This window comes from Pongo abelii, chromosome 16, assembly GCF_028885655.2.
Source record: "Pongo abelii isolate AG06213 chromosome 16, NHGRI_mPonAbe1-v2.0_pri, whole genome shotgun sequence".
Classification (NCBI taxonomy): domain Eukaryota; kingdom Metazoa; phylum Chordata; class Mammalia; order Primates; family Hominidae; genus Pongo; species Pongo abelii.
The window spans coordinates 23,469,003-23,484,837 of NC_072001.2; the positions used below are offsets into that span (position 1 = coordinate 23,469,003).

The 15,835-nt window shown below is 45.3% G+C and overlaps 1 protein-coding gene across 2 annotated transcripts; it reads right to left on the reverse strand.

Moving 5' to 3' along the window:
• Positions 1–776: 776 nt before the first annotated feature.
• LOC112131509 (golgin subfamily A member 6-like protein 7) lies at positions 777–10,807 on the reverse strand. Of its 2 annotated transcripts, XM_054532194.2 has the most exons (8): positions 10,619–10,807; positions 8,890–9,018; positions 7,730–7,780; positions 7,548–7,635; positions 7,345–7,451; positions 6,047–6,105; positions 5,576–5,717; positions 777–5,280 (listed from the first exon to the last, which is right to left on the reverse strand). In XM_054532194.2, exons 1-8 carry the CDS (start codon positions 10,667–10,669, stop codon positions 3,490–3,492), a joined length of 2,418 nt encoding a protein of 805 aa, XP_054388169.1. In that variant the 5' UTR covers positions 10,670–10,807; the 3' UTR covers positions 777–3,489. The 2 variants fall into 2 exon arrangements, with proteins under 2 accessions (XP_054388169.1, XP_054388170.1); XM_054532195.2 differs by lacking the exons at positions 7,345–7,451; positions 7,548–7,635; positions 7,730–7,780; positions 8,890–9,018; positions 10,619–10,807 and adding an exon at positions 6,221–6,973.
• Positions 10,808–15,835: the final 5,028 nt, after the last annotated feature.

Genomic DNA, 15,835 nt, shown 5'->3' on the forward strand with positions numbered 1-15,835 from the left:
TTAAAGCATCCTTTAAAAGTAAGAGTAGAATGTTTTAAACCCTTTAAGTAGGGTTAAAGAGGAGGGATATGTTTCCAGGGAGAAACTAGGAATGGCAAACTCAACCTGAACCCCATGCTGTGGAGGCCATAGTTTGGCATACTCTCCCAAAAACAAAATCCAAAGGCTTCTCTGAGATCACAAAGAGCTGTGAGAACAGGGAAGTGGCAGGCACACATGGCCCTATATCCTCCGAGGGAGATGCAGGGCAGAGGTGCTCCTGAGACTGACTCCTCCTGTGCCCGTGGTCCACGGCACTAACCAAGGCTGGCTTCCCACCTGTTGGGTCTAGACCTCAGAAGCCTTCTCTACACTATGAGCCATGTGGATATCCCCAATTGACTAGCATTGCCACACACGTTAAAACCTGCCACCCAGCCCTGAGCCAAGTCAGGCTTCACCTAAACTAGACACGAGCACAGGGACTCATGAGGATCGGGCATGACTCCCTCTCTAGCCACCAAACAAATCTGAAAGCCCACAGTTAAGGAAAGAAATGGGTACACAAGTTACAGTTTAAATGTATGCATTTTACTCAAGTCCACTTCAACAAGTTAAAGACACTAGTTGAATGTCAGTAGCTTTATTAGACAAGTTATTTTTGAACTTAAAACTAATTTCCAGAAAATGTGTTGGAAGATGGTGCCAAACCATGTCACCAGAAAAACTAATGACAGAGGCAGCTGAACAGGGCTAGGACTCCAACTGGGCTTAAGCATCCACCTGCGTCTAATTAGTGTAATTAAAATTTGTGGCAGTCATATACCCAAAGCCCAAGGAAAATACACTCGAAGCAAACCCACAAATAAGTCAGTGCTAAATCAGACATTATACCCAATGACATTTCTGGAACATTCTACAGTAGACCAAGACAAGTTAAGAAATAAATATAAAAGATGGAGAACAATCAGCAAATCTGTGTCCTCATACTTTTTTTCATTTCCATTTATCTGATCCATAGGAAAGTCTACCTGAGCCCAAGTAAATTTTGCTCGTTTTGTACTCATGCTAATTATCATACATATAATATAAACAGAAGTATTTTACAAAGCACTTCTTTTGAGTTTTGAGCCTTAAATATGAAGAGATCAAGATTCCATTTGAGTCTGCCAGCTCTAGGTTAGCTGCTAGCCTACAAGGATTCGAGCTGTTGAAGGTGGCAGAAGATCTAATTCCAGATAATCACAACTTTTCCAGGAAAATCTCAAGTAATATGCACTATCAGAAAAAAAATGAGGAATAAAATGAATTATAGGAGGGAGGAGAGGCAAAGGGTGAGTTTCAAAAGGGCTGTCTGCTGCAGGCTTAAAGAAAGAGAACAGCAGCCCAAATTAAACCATGTCCTGTCACTTCCCACAGCTGGCAGGAAAAATATGCAAGGACATACAGCAAGGGACGACATCTCCAGCAGAAACAAAATCTGGATGAGGTTGACTTCTTGCAACCCATCTGGAAATGTTTGGGGTGTGCTGAATGCTAGGCAAACATTTCCGTGCCTTCGAATTGTGGGGTTTAATAATAAAATTTCAAAACAATGCAACAATGCAAACAATCTCATCTTCATTTCAGAGCTATATTTGAATCTAGAAGAAACTGGAATATATTGGAAAGTTCGATTTCTCTCTTTGTCTCCATGTTCTAGGAGTGAATATTTGGGGCCTGCTTCAGCAAGGTCGAGAGAGGCACATCTGTCTGTCTGTACTGGAAGCCAAAAGCCCTAGGATTCCTTCAACAATCGATTGTTCTTATGTCCCCATGAGACAGACAAGACGGCTTTGCCTTTAAAGCCATGTGACTTGTCTACCTTGCCATGGGCTGGAAACAAGCCATCTGCAGGGAGTATCTTTAGTACATTAGGTTTACTTGAAGAAACAGACTTTCTGCCTAAGGCTAAACACAGATGTACTGAGTTTCAATGCACCTTCTTCTACATCCACGCCAAACAGCTGATCCACTGGTTGGAGCCTTGCTCCTGTGAGTGCTGTTGTTCCAATTTTGGGTATTAAAGTAAAAACAATTTCCAGAAAGACTTTTCTTTGAAATATAATTTCAGTGAAATTAAATACATGGAAGTAAAGCAAGGTCATGGTTAAAGTTTGCAAAAAAATAAAAATAATAACTTTCCCAAGTTTTTTGTAAAGAGAACTAATAGCGGCTTAAAATTAGAGAGGATTTTTTTTTTTTTCTGTGAGTCAACTATATTCTTCAGTGATTCTTATTTTTGAGGGGTAATGCATTTTATGGCCTATATAAAATCTCTCCCAAATGCCTTTAAAAGTCTTACAATATATGTCCCCATGTCCTGATAGTGAAGAAAGCAAATGTTCAATCAAGCATGCAGTTTCTTATTTATTATGTGATTCCCAAATTCTATTCCCTGAGCAGGTCTAATGTAGACAGACATAAAATATGAATCATTTTTCCCTTATGATTTTTGCCCATACACTTTTCTGTTACAACCCAGGCACCATTAAACCATGCATTTATGCCACAGAAACTATTTAGACTCTCACAAAAAAATGTGTCCCCCCCCCATCAAAAACAGTTGTTGGAAGGTAATTGAAGACCTCAGCCAGGACTTGAGTGACCAGGCCTAGGAAGTGACCCTGACAGTCTATAGTGCTTTTCCCACATTTGGTGATTGGTCAACAGTAGAGGGCTAAGAGGCTAAGAAACTGAGTGTGAAGTGATAGTTAAGAGGCTGGAGAGCCTAGCTGAATGTTTGGCACTCTCACAGGGCTGAAATGACCTAATGAGAATTTGGATCCCAGGAAGGAGATGGGACCTTGGTGGGGACCCTGGAAGGGCCACCCCTAGGAGTCCAAATGAATAAAACATAGACCAGCTGTCACAAAACCTAAAACCTGCTTTGAACTAGCTTAGTCCCAAACCAGATGAAGGTGGTCTGGTCTTACTCCAATTGTGTGCCATAAAGTCAAAGTCATTACTCTCTGGAGGCAGATAAAAGTTTACTAGGCATGCCATAAGACAAGACAACACAAGACTAAATGAGAAAGACCAAGAAAAAAACAATAGAAACGTACATAGATATTATAGTCCTCAGGTAGAAACTTTTTTTTTTTTTTTGAGGTGTAGTCTCACTCTGTCACCCAGACTGGAGTGCAGTGGTGTGATGTAGACTCACTGCAACCTCAGCCTCCCGCGTAGCTGGGATGACAGGCGTGTGCAACCATGCCTGGCTAACTTTTTTAACGGGGTTTCATCATGTTGGCCAGGCTGGTCTTGAACTCCTGACTTAAGGTGATCCCCCCGCCTAGGCCTCCCAAAGTGCTGCGATTACAAGTGTGGGTGACTGCACCAAGCCAGTACTTTGCCACAATTTAGAATAAATTTTCTTTTTTCTCTTTTTTTCAAGTTTGTTCTCAGACGATATTCACAAAGTTACACGGCGGCTTACACTTCTGTAGGCCTTGTTGACAGTGCCGGCTTTTAGATACTGATGATCTTCATCTTTTTCTTATCTCCTCGGTAGAAGAATGGGATGCAGGAGGTGCTGCCTAAGACTGGGCGCTCTTGGGCGTTCTTCCTTCCACCAAGCAGCTGCATCATCTGCTGTGCAGTGCGGTTGTCATGGGAATAACCCTTCCCGGCCTCTCCTGCAGGCTCCACACTGCCAGGGTGGCTCCTATCAGAAAGGTCTTTGGAGGGAGGGAGGCGGGGCTCTGAGCACCGCTCCTCCTGCATCTTCTCCTCCTGCTCTCCCATCCTCTCCTTCTCCCGCATCTTCTCCTCCTGCCCCCGCATCTTCTCCTCCTCCCGCATCTTCTCCTCCTGCTCTCCCATCCTCTCCTTCTCCCGCATCTTCTCCTCCTGCCCCCACATCTTCTTCTCCTCCCGCATCTTCTCCTCCTCCTCCCGCATCTTCTGCTTCTGCATCTCCTCTTCCTTCTCCCGGAGCTCCTTTTCCTGCTCCTGAAGCTTTTCCTCCTGTATCCACATCTTCTCCTCCTCCTCGCGCATTTTCTCATCCTGATCCCACAGCCTCTCCTCCTTCAATCGCAGCCTCTCATCCTGCTCCCGCATCTGCTCCTCCAGCTTGCGCATCTGCTCCTCCTGCTTCCACATCTGCTCCTCCACCTCTCCCATCTGCTCCTCCTTCTTCCGCATCTGCTTCTCCAGCTCGCGCAGCTCCTTCTCCTGCTTCCGCATCTGCTCCTCCTGCTTACTCATCTGCTCCTCCTGCTTCCGCATCTGCTCCTCCAGCTCGGGACTCTGCTCCTCCTGCTTCCTCATCTGCTCCTCCTTCCGCATCTGCTCCTCCTGCTTCCTCATCTGCTCCTCCAGCTTCCTCATCTGCTCCTCCTGCTTCCTCATCTGCTCCTCCTGCTTCCGCATCTGCTCCTCCTTCTTCCGCATCTGCTCCTCCTGCTTCCTCATCTGCTCCTCCTGCTTCCGCATCTGCTTCTCCAGCTCACGCAGCTCCTTCTCCTGCTTTCTCATCTGCTCCTCCTGCTTCCACATCTGCTCCTCCTGCTTCCGCATCTGCTCCTCCTGCTTCCGCATCTGCTCCTCCTGCTTCCTCATCTGCTCCTCCTGCTTCCGCATCTGCTCCTCCTGCTTCCGCATCTGCTCCTCCTGCTTCCGCATCTGCTCCTCCTGCTTCCGCATCTGCTCCTCCTGCTTCCGCATCTGCTCCTCCTGCTTCCACATCTGCTCCTCCTGCTTCTGCATCTGCTCCTCCAGCTTGGGCCTCTGCTCCTCCTGCTTCCACACCTGCTCCTCCTGCTTCCACATCTGCTCCTTCTGCTTCTGCATCTGCTCCTCCAGCTCGCGCAGCTCCTTCTCCTGCTTCCACATCTTCTCCTCCTGTCTCCACATCTTCTCCTCCTGCTCCCGCATCTTGTCCTCCTCCTCCCGCATCTGCTTCTCCTGCTGCCACAGCCTCTCCTCCTGTCTCCACATCTTCTCCTCCTGTCTCCACATCTTCTCCTCCTGCTCCCCCATCTGCTGCTCCTGCTCCCTCATCTGCTGCTCCTGCATCTTCTTTTCCTGCTCCTGCAGCTCCTTTTCCTGCTCCCACATCTGCTCCCGCTGCTCCCGCAGCTCCTTCTCCTGTGCCCACAGCCTCTCCTCCTGTCTCCGCATCTTTTCCTCCTGCTTCCGTATCTTCTCCTCCTGATCCTGTAGCTTCTCCTCCTGCTTCCGTATCTTCTCCTCCTGATCCTGAAGCTTCTCCTCCTGCCTCCACATCTTCTCCTCCTGTAAAGTGTTGGTTTGAACCTGAAAAGGAAATAGACTCATAAGCTAACTATATAAATGTAATCTATAAAACAATGGTTTTCATCTATGATTCTTTAAAAAGAAATTTTAAGCCCTAACCCTGAGGTTCTGATTTCCCAGGCAGGTCCCCACTTTGTAGATTTTTAGCACACTCTAGAGGATTCTATGGTGGGACCAGAATAAGGGCCCAAATTTTCCAACTCTTGGCTGGACCCTCCCCATACCCTGCATGATCCCTTGACCATGGTCCCAGCTGGATGCTGCTCCCACACCCCCGAGGGCTGCAGTCTCTCACCTGTGGCAGCAGGATTTTGTCCTTCTCCAGCTTCCTTTTTAGCTCCTTGATGTTGAGCTGGATCTCAGACTTTTCAGATTCTATGATTTGAAGTTTTTCTTGTAGTTTAGCATTTTTCTCCTTCAGCTCCTCATTGGTTATGCTATAGCCAGAGGCAGTAGAGAAAGGAATGAATGAAGAACAGAAAGGACTGCTTTGGTGATCGACCCTCTGCCTCACCCCACAACCACAGAATCATGGCACTGGAAGGGACCCCAGGAATTAAAAGTCCCAGGTGGCAGGCCAGAGAGAGGACATGAGTTGCCTGAGGCTACCCCATGAGTCAGTGGCACAGGCGGCACTAGAGCTTCCCTGTGCACACATGAAAACCTGTATGAGCCTCTCACCATGCTCACCTGTACCCCCCACCTCCCAGCACACCACCCCCACTAAGGGCTTCCAGACCTCCCATCCCACCTTCCCCCATCCTACGTGTTCCTATACAGCTCCAGACTCATGGCGTCCCTCTCGTTTGTTAACTCCTCGATGTACTACAAACAGAGAAAGGTCAAGTCAGGATAGAGCAGGCAGAGGAGCAGCTGGCCGACCAGTAACGACAGCTACAGTGACTACTCCACAGTAACTCTTGCTCCCTCTCAATCACACCTGACATGTTCTCAAGACATTTCCAAGCCCATGGTCTCATTTGTTTTCCTTTCTTTCTTTCTTTCTTTCTTTTTCTGAGATGGAGTTTCTCTCGTTGCCCACGCTGGAGTGCACAGGCGCGATCTCACCCCATCGCAACCTCCGCCTCCTGGGTTCAAGTGATTCTTCTGCCTCAGCCTCCTAAGTAGCTGGGATTACAGGCATGCACCACCGCATCTGGCTCTCACTTGTTTTTCAAAGAACTCAGTAAGGGTGGAAGGGACAGGGAAAGAGATTGAATTGATAGCTGGCTAACAGGGTCCCAGAGAGATGAGATAATATTGCTATTGCTATTACTGTTATTACTACCACTGTTGGAAACTTTATTGAGTGCTTCACCAGGCACGATGCTAACAATCCCATTTAATCCTCACAACCTCCATAGGAGACAGTTACCATGATCACCTCTATTGTGTAGATGGAAAAACATGGGGTATTAAAGGTTAAGTGCTGCCTAAGATCACTTAGAGCTGGGATTTCAAAACCCAGGTATATCTGATTCTCTAAGCCCATTCTTTCGCTGGGGGTAGGGACACAGATAAGGAGAAGGAAATTAATCCTTTGTTGATTTTTGAAAGAACGATACATTGGCATAGTCCAAACCTCAGAAGGTACAGAAGGGAAATATCTCCCCCCAATACTGTTCCTATCTCCTGAGTTTTTTATGAATCCTTACAAACATGTTTTATGTATATTACCATAATACATACACACACACACACGTATGTGTGTTCCCTCTTTCTACACAAATGGTAACATACTAAAGATACTCTTCTGTACCTTCATGGTACAAGTACCCTAACCCCCACCTAGGATTTGACCAAGGGTGCAGCCAAGTATGGGCAGAGTGGGCACTTGGCCTCGGAGCTCTGTGTCCAGTGCTTGCTCCCCACAGCACCCCGCAACTCACCCACAGCAGCTGACTCAGCTCTAACCTGCCTCTAACAACCACACACAAAAGCAGCAAGAAATGGCCCATGCTGTCTTCTGGGCAGGACACTGCATCCTGCAGAAGGGACCTTTAGGCTCATTCCTCTATCTGCAAAGCTGGGCTCCCATGGGACCGGGCAGGTGGTTGGACTCACCCTGTCTGCCTTCTTGTGCTGTGTGGACACAGAGGAGAGGGCCCACTGTAACTCTCCTTCAAAGTGCCAGGAATGATGCAGGCGGTCTGCCAGATCCTGGGACTCTCCTGGAATGAGAGAGGTTGAGATGCGGCCCAAAGGACTCCCCCTAAAGGCCTGTGAAAATGCGAGGTTGAAGGATGATGGGGTGCCCAGATTCCCACCTTCAAATTTCCCGGCAGCATCCTGGCTGTAATAGAGCACTGTCTCCAGTTCAGTTTTCTGACACATAAGGATTTGTACTGTATGATCCTGTGCATTTGGGAGAAAAGACAAGCAAGTGCTGAAAGAGAAGCAAAGAAACCTCATCCAGAGGACAGGAGGGAACTTCACCCCCTCCACTCACCTCTAGCTGCCTCCTTAGGGCTGGCTGATGTTGACGGCTCGCCTTCTTTTCCTATAGGAAGAGGAAGACAGAGCTCTTACTAGGGGGAAGCAGAGATCCACAGCAAGAGACATGCCCCCAGAATGGCCCCCTTCCCCAGGACAGGCCCACCCATGGGACCAGGTTATCAGGGACCCTGTGGGGATGGGCTGGAATCTGGGAGGTGAGCCTTCCTCCCCGTACTGGGAGTAGGCGAGATGAGACTGGGGCCTCTACATCTGAGTGCCCCCCAAACCCAGCAGTCATGTCATGAGCAAACAAAGAAACCATGTTACTTCTTTCAGCTGAGCTCGGTTCTGTTGTTTCTGTGGGGAGAGTCAAAGGAAGGTGACTGAGGGTGGCCCCTCGACTCTATTCCCCAGGGCAGGAAGTGGTAAGCAGGGGTCAGGAATGGATTTTAAGGGCAAAGTTCTTAGACCCAGTGGGAGCATGAACTGGTCAACACTCCTTAACTGCCAAAGAAAAAGGATTTGGTTCTTTGTTGGTTTTTGCCCACAGCCACAGAACTGAAAGTCTGAAACTAGATTCTCTGGAAAAGACAGTAACAGAAACCTTCAGACATGGAATGTGAGAAAAGCCCACCCTTCTGCTAGCTTGTGATTTAGAAAGATGTGTTCATTCAACAAGCATTGACCAAGTACATGGGGACCGGGGACGGTTCTTCACAGCTGGGATATAGGACGGAAAAGGCAGACAGGAGCCCTTGGCCCCAAGGTTTCCATTCTAGTGAATCTTTAAATCAAAGACTCTCAGAGCAAACAGAAACCTCTGACACTCTAACTCTACCTCCTCAGGAAATGGAAGCCCAAAGAGGAGAGGAGTTTACAGCAGGTGCTGGACTAGGGATTAACACAAAAACAACAACAATAACAAATCTGATTTAAACTTCACACATGTAAGTAAAACATTACCACCCCTATTTTACAGATGTGAAAAGAGAGGTCCAAAGAACTCAAGCAATTTGCTGTAAATCATGTCCCTCACAGATGGAGAGAGAGGTAGGATTCAAACCCAGAATTCTTAACCAGTACCCGGCAGTTCTTCCTTCCACAATCTTAACAGTTACCCTCAACCTCCCCTTGTGTCCCCTGTCCTCAGGAGACCAGCCAGCCAAGACTCACATCCTCAGGTGAATGGCAACCACCAGAAGTGGTTGTCTCAGGGTTAGTGTCATTATTTATTTTCTTCTGTTTGGTGTCGGTTGCTCCAGTACCAACACAAGCACTGTTCCACTGATGATAGCCTGTAAACTGTGGAAAAGAGGAGCAGTGATACTCATGAGAACTACAAGCTCCTACAGTCACTTTACATTTTATACAAAATACTCTCATAGACCATCTGATTTAATGCCACCAACAACTGTACGAGGTGCTGTTGCAATCACTTAGTGACTGAGAGGGATTGATACTGTGGCTAAAAGAAAGGCAGTAATGGAACTTAACTCAGTCTTCTGACTGTGAGCTCTGGGGTTTTGCCACAAATCAGCAGCTGCCAGGGACCAAAACCAGAGACAGAGGTAGAAAATAAAAAGTAGGCAGGAAGGTGTACACTGTGTGGTTTACAGTCATACATCCTGTTAGAGTCATGTATCCTCAGGGCAGAAGGCAGCCTTTCTGTTAAATCTGGGAATTGAACAGAAAGAGGACAACCCAAGCTTCATTTCAGAGAGAAGTCTGCTACACTCTTAGAAATCTATGTGACTGTCATCCCTAAGAACATTAATGCTTTGTCTCTTTCAAGAGAATCAAGGGAAACTGATGCTTCAGAAAGATGTCCCATATGTATCCTGTGGTACTCAAAGTACCCCAGGATGAGATGAGATGAGGAAGATTCAAGTTGTCAAGTTCAGTTTCCCAAGATCTCTTCTGCAGAAGATGAGCAAATCTCACTTCAAAGATCACTGACTGATGGGCACTCTGGTGCGAGAACCATGGAGAATTCAAATATGAGCTGGATAACTTAGAAAAAACTGTTGAAGTCTCTCTGGAGAGTAGAAGCCTGGGAGAAAACCAAACCAAACCAAACCTGTTTTCCCACTGCCACCCAGAGACACTGTCAACATTTTGAGTTCACAAGGGAGGTGTAGGCTTTTCAAACTGTCAATGTCTGTGTTAAGGGAGTAAGGCATCCTGAAACTTCTCACTCCTAGGTCACACAGTCCCCATTCCCTTTCAGCTGGAAATCTGTGCTGCAAACAGAGGAACCAGAAATGGGGTGAGAAAACTTAGGGGATGGGTCCTAAGATCAAAGGCCAGTCTTGCAGCAGTAATGACAGTTCCTAGAGGGACGGTGCCGTCAGTATGTTCCACTCCTCCGTGGTGTGGTGGGGGATGGGGGACACATCAGTGCCATGCCCAAGCTGCCTCTTTGAGATTGGGGTGGGGTTAACAGGGTTGGGACCCAGGTACTTGGAAATGTGAGCCCAAAGAGCCCAGGGAGGTTGGGCTTGGGGCAGCGGTAGGTGAGTGCTGAGTATGGAGCGGGGAGTCCCAGGAGTCACCTGCCCAAAGTCACCCTGGGGTGACTGGTGAGGGCAGGTGCTGTGGCATCCAGTTCCTTGGAAACGTGAGCCCAAAGGGCCCAGGGAGGTCAGTTTTCGAGCAAGAGGGGGTGAGGGCAGAGTACGGAGTGGGGAGCCCCATGAGTCACCAGCTCAAAGTCAGATGAGGTCAGGGGCAGACTGCTGAGGGGTTGGGGCTGACACAAGATTTTGGTTAGGGGAGCCCAGAGGCACTGGGGGGGCCCAGCCCGGTGTACCTCTGGAGTGACATGGACTCTGGCAGCTGTTCTGCTGTCAGAGGGGCCTGGGGCAGGGTTGGGTTTGGGGTGTCACAATCTGATGCATTTTACCTTTTCCTTGGCCTCAGCCAATTTGCTCTGTTGGGTTTTTTCTGACATCATGGGGTGGGGAGGTGGGGTTGGGGCCACATTGGCGTGATCCAGGCGAGGACAATGATATGCCTCCAGTCACGTACCACGCAGCTATGTGACTGAGCCAGAGGAGGCGTCACCAGGGCTGCACTAGAATGCAGAATAGGGGCGTGGCCTTAATGCTGCAAGCCCATTGGTCAATGAGAAAGATGAAAGGGAAAGGAGGTGGGGCCAGGCAGCGGCATGTCATGAAGGTCCTGTGATGTCACAAGGAAAGGCGCCCATGCAACTCTGTCCCCGTGCACTCTGGGAGAGGGACGGGGCTGGCTTTCACTTTCTAAACTTTAAAACTTTATCACCTTAATTGAGGTACAAATCCTATTATAATGGAAAATTTACAGCATGCTTGATGATTAATAAAGCAGACTATATTATCCAACGTTCCAATAAGATAAAATAATCACAGTGATTTCTCTTTTTTGGAAAAAGTTTCTCTTATTCTCCTACATTATTGTTAAGGGCTTTTTTTTTTTCAAACTAGACATGTCTAATATCTTTAAAAAAACAAAGGTTTTGAGGTGGGTGTGGTGGCTCATGCCTGTAATCCCAGCACCTTGGTAGGCTGAGATGGGTGTATCACCTGAGATCAACAGTTCAAGACCAAAATTTTTGTATTTTAGTGTGTATTTTAGTATTTAATACCTCATTTAGGGCTACATAAATTTAATCTGATTCAGTGACTTAAAGAAATATAGATTTCATTATTGTCACTTAAAATTTGCAGAGGAAGGCAGTCCATGGTTCTTTTCAGTTTCCTGATACTTCCTTAGCCATGTTTTTATTCTTGTGGTTACAAAGTGGCTGCTGTTTTTCCAGGTCTTGGATTGCCTTCCAAGGAGGGAAAAAGGCTGAGTCTGTCTCTTTTTAGCTGAAAAACATAGATTTCTCAAAAGTTTTAAGATTATACTGCAATTCAATTTTCATCCTTTTTTTTATTTTTTTGAAATGCAGTCTCGTTCTGTTGCCAGGCTGCAGTGCAGTGGCACAGTCTCAACTCACTGTCACGGCGTCTGCCTCAGCCTCTCTAATAGCTGGGAATAAAGGCACATGCCACCACGCCTGGCTCATTTTTTTTTGTATTTTTAGTAGATACAAAAATCTACTAAATTTTTCACCATGTTGGCCAGGCTGGTTTTGAACTCCAGACCTTGTGATCTGCCCGCCTCTGCCTCCCAAAGTGCTGGGATTACAGGCGTGAGCCATCGCGCCCAGACTTGTGAGGTTTTAATACATAGTATTAAAGCTATGCTGGTTAGACAATTTGGAATATGTTTCTTCTCCTATTTCTGACAGAGTTGATGTAAGATGTGTGCTATTTCTTCCTTAAGCATTTGGAAAGAATTCACTTATTAAGCCATGAGAGACTGTAGTTTTCTTTTTAAGGTGTTTAATTACAGGTTCAATTACATATATTTGAATATTCATTTTGGTAACCTGTGTTTGCTGAATCAATTTGTTCATTTTATCTAAAATTTCAAAGTTGTTCTATTATTCATTTATCTTTTTAATACTTATAAGGTCTGCGGTTAGAGTTTGTGCCTTTTGTCTGTTTTGTTAATCAATCTTGCAGGGGCCATCAGTTTTATTAGTGTTTCAAAAAAGCAAACTTTGATTTTATTCATCCCTTTACCATACTGAAAATGTTTTGCTTAATTTCCAAACTTATAGTTCCACTCTGATTAAATATTTGTATAACTAAAACTCTTTGGAATTTGTGTCTTCTCAATGATCGTAAATATGATTAATTGTTATAAATATTGCTTCTGCACTTGAAAAGGATATGTATTCTGCATGTTGAGTGTAGTGTACCACGTCTCTCAATTAGGTCCAGCGTGTTAAATGCATCCTTTAAAGATTCTATTTCCTTACTGATGTTTGGCTGTTTATTTTTCAGTGGCTGACAGACAAGTATTAAAGTTTCCCACAATGATCATCAACTTATTTCTTTTTTTCATTTGTTAAGCTTTGTTCTGTGTGTTTTAAGGTTAAGTTACCAGGCATAAACAAATTTAGAATTCCTTTTTCTCCCTGCTGGTTGCACCCTTTTATCATTAGGAAATACCCTCTTTATCTCTCACATAGCTCTTTCATTAGAGTATTTTTTAATATGTAAAAGAAAATAAAGTCTTGGAACCACCAAACCTGTTATGCTAAGGGAGACATGAGTTTGGGAGCTGAGTCGTGCAACACTGCCATTCTTTCTCCCCAAAGAGATAGCTGCCATTTCACAACCCTGTGTGATGGCATTAGACATAAGCCAGGTCCCCACTACCACAAAAGGCCACGTACCTCTCCATATGGCCCCCCTTACAAACTGTTCACAGGGACATTCCTTGCTAGCCCCTAAATCTTTCCGGATCTATGTCCCCCTATAAAATAAGCATATGTTAGTTGTAACTGTGGCTATGCAACCTCAGTTTAAGACGTAAAACTGAGTTCTATTCAATCTGACACTGACAATGTTGATTACAGGCTTATCTTCCCAGGTACAGAACAAGAACATGAGATCAATCACTCTTCCACCTACCCTAAGATGGCTGCATAATTGACTCTTTCCTCCCTCTTTTCAGATGTTTACCTTATCTTACCTAAAATGAAGATTACTGAGCACTAATTAGAGCTTCCTAAGAATGTAACCACCCCTTCACTCCCTGCTCCCCCTCCCTTTCTTCTGTCCTGCCTGCATTCTCCCCTTACATGCTGAGTTCCCAAAACCCTCTTTGGAAAGCACAGGTCACAGGCGTTTCTGTGGCTTGTGTTTTTTCCAGGGGTGTCATGAAATTGTGCTCAACAAAGGTCTATTGATGGAGGCACTTGCCTCATTTGGTCACTCATTTTTTGTTTAACAGATATAAATAGAGTTACCCCTGTTTTTATTTACTTAGTCTTTGCTTTGTCAGTCTTTGTCAATTTTTCTTTTTTAAAAATAAATTTTCTTGTGTACAGTTAAGGCTTACAACATGATGTTATGGGTTATACACAGATTGTAAAAAGACTCCTATACTGAAAGAAATTAACACACCAATCATTTCACATAGTTCCCCATTTCCTTGTTGCTTTTGTGGCAAGAGCAGTTGAAATCTACTCATTGAGCATGAATTTCACATACAGAACAATTTTGTTCCCTGCAGTCCTCATGTCACACATTACATCTCTAGGCTTGTTCATCCTTCATACCTGCTACTTTGTATCCTTTGGCCTCCATGTCCCCAATTCCTCCCCTCTCCTATCTCCCCTGGTAAACAATATTTTACTCTCTATCTCTGTAGATTTATTTACACTTTTAAATCCCACATATAAATGAGTTTACACAATATTTGGTTTTCTGTGTATGCTTTATTTCACGTAGCATCACATCCTCCAGCCTCATCCATCTTGTGGCAAATGGCAAGACCTTGTTTGTTTTCTGGGCTGAATAATATTCCATTGTGTATGTGTGCCACAGTCTCTTTATCCATTTATCCATTGATGGACACTTAGATTGTTACCATATCTTGGCTATTGTGATTAAGACTGCAGTGAACATGAGAATACAGGTATCTTTACAAAGTAATGATTTCATTTCCTTTGGCTGTATGCTGAGGAGAGGGATTGCTGAGTCATATGGCAGTTCTATTTTTAATTTCTGTAGAAATCTTCATACTCTTTTCCAGAATGGCTGTACCAATCTACATTCTCATCCATAGCATGCAAAAGTTCCCATTTCTCCACACTCTTGCCAACATTTATCTTTTGACTTTTTGATAATGGTCATAAGGGGTGTGAGGGAGTATCTCAGTGGGTTTGATTTGCATTTCCCTAATGATCTATAATGCAGAACACCTTTCAGATACCTACTTGCTATTTTTATATCTTCTTTAAAGAAAGGTCTCTTCAAGTTTTTTTTTTAACATTTTAAAAATTGGGTTATTTGTTTTGAGTTGTATCAATTATTTATACATTTTGGATTTCTTTTTTTGAGACAGGGTCTTGCTCTGTTATGCAGACTGGAGTACAGTGACACAACCACAGCTTACTTGACCTTCTGGGCTCAAATACTCTCCCATCTCAGCCTCCCAAGTAGCTGTGACTAGAGGTGCACACCACCATGCCTGGCTAATTTTTAAATGTTTTGTTGAGACAGGGTCTCACTATGTTGCTAGGCCTGGACTCAAACTCCTGGGCTCAAGTGATCCTCCCACCTCAGCTTCTGAAAGTGCTGGGGTTAAGGAGTGAGCCACTGCACCTGGCTAAATGTTGGATATTTACTCCTAATTGGCTGGGTGCGGTGGCTCACACTTGTAATCCCAGCACTTTGGGAGGCTGAGGCACTTGGATCACTTTTGGTCAGGTGTTTGAGACCAGCCTGGCCAATATGGTGAAACATCATAATGGAGTTTTGGTTTCTTTAACTGGGAAATGAGGATCATGACCATACCTGCCAAGCAGGAGAGGAGATGGGCTGATGTGTGTTGTGAAGCCCAACATGGTAAAACCCCGTTTCTACTAAAAATACAAAAATTAGCCAGGCATAGTGAGGCTGAGGCAGGAGAATTTCTTGAACCCGGGAGATGGAAGTTGTAGTGAGCTGAGATCGCACCATTGCACTTCAGCCTAGGCAACAGAGCAAGACTTCGTCTCAAATAAAAAAAAGAATATTCACTTCAATAAATGGTGAGACCAGCTTTGCAAAGATGATGGTGAGAGAAGTCTAGCATGGCTGACTCCATCTTGCTTCCAGTCTCACGGGCCTGCTGTCTTTGCTCATTCCTGGGCATAGGCCAAATCAGCCATGGGAGAAACGTAGTCCATAGTCTATCGTTGCCATTTCCAGTCCTCCAGGGTCCCCTCTTTCACTCCACACTTAGTTATCAATTTGTTACTCTGCTTTAAAATGTACTTTTTGGTTGTCATCTCAGCTACTTGGGAGACTGAGGCAGGAGAATCGCTTGAACCTGGGATGTGGAGGTTGCAGTGAGCTGAGATCACACCTTGCACTCCAGCATGGGTGACAGAACAAAACTCTGTCTCAGAAAACAAATATAACATGAAATGGTAATGTCTTTCTTTAAAACCAAGGAAAACATGCAAGGCGGATGTCTTCCTGTCACTTCGCACAGTCTACTGCCATAGCACCTGAGCCCCAGACCCCAAACT

Excerpts from the sequence above, each read along its gene's own strand:
- LOC112131509 (XM_054532194.2), bottom strand. The coding sequence starts at position 10,669 with ATGATGTCAGAAAAAACCCAACAGAGCAAATTGGCTGAGGCCAAGGAA. Across the intron at positions 6,106-7,344 it reads AGCACAAGAAGGCAGACAGG|TACATCGAGGAGTTAACAAA; the intron begins GTGAGTCCAACC and ends CTCTGTTTGTAG. Across the intron at positions 5,281-5,575 it reads ACAAAATCCTGCTGCCACAG|GTTCAAACCAACACTTTACA; the intron begins GTGAGAGACTGC and ends TTTCCTTTTCAG.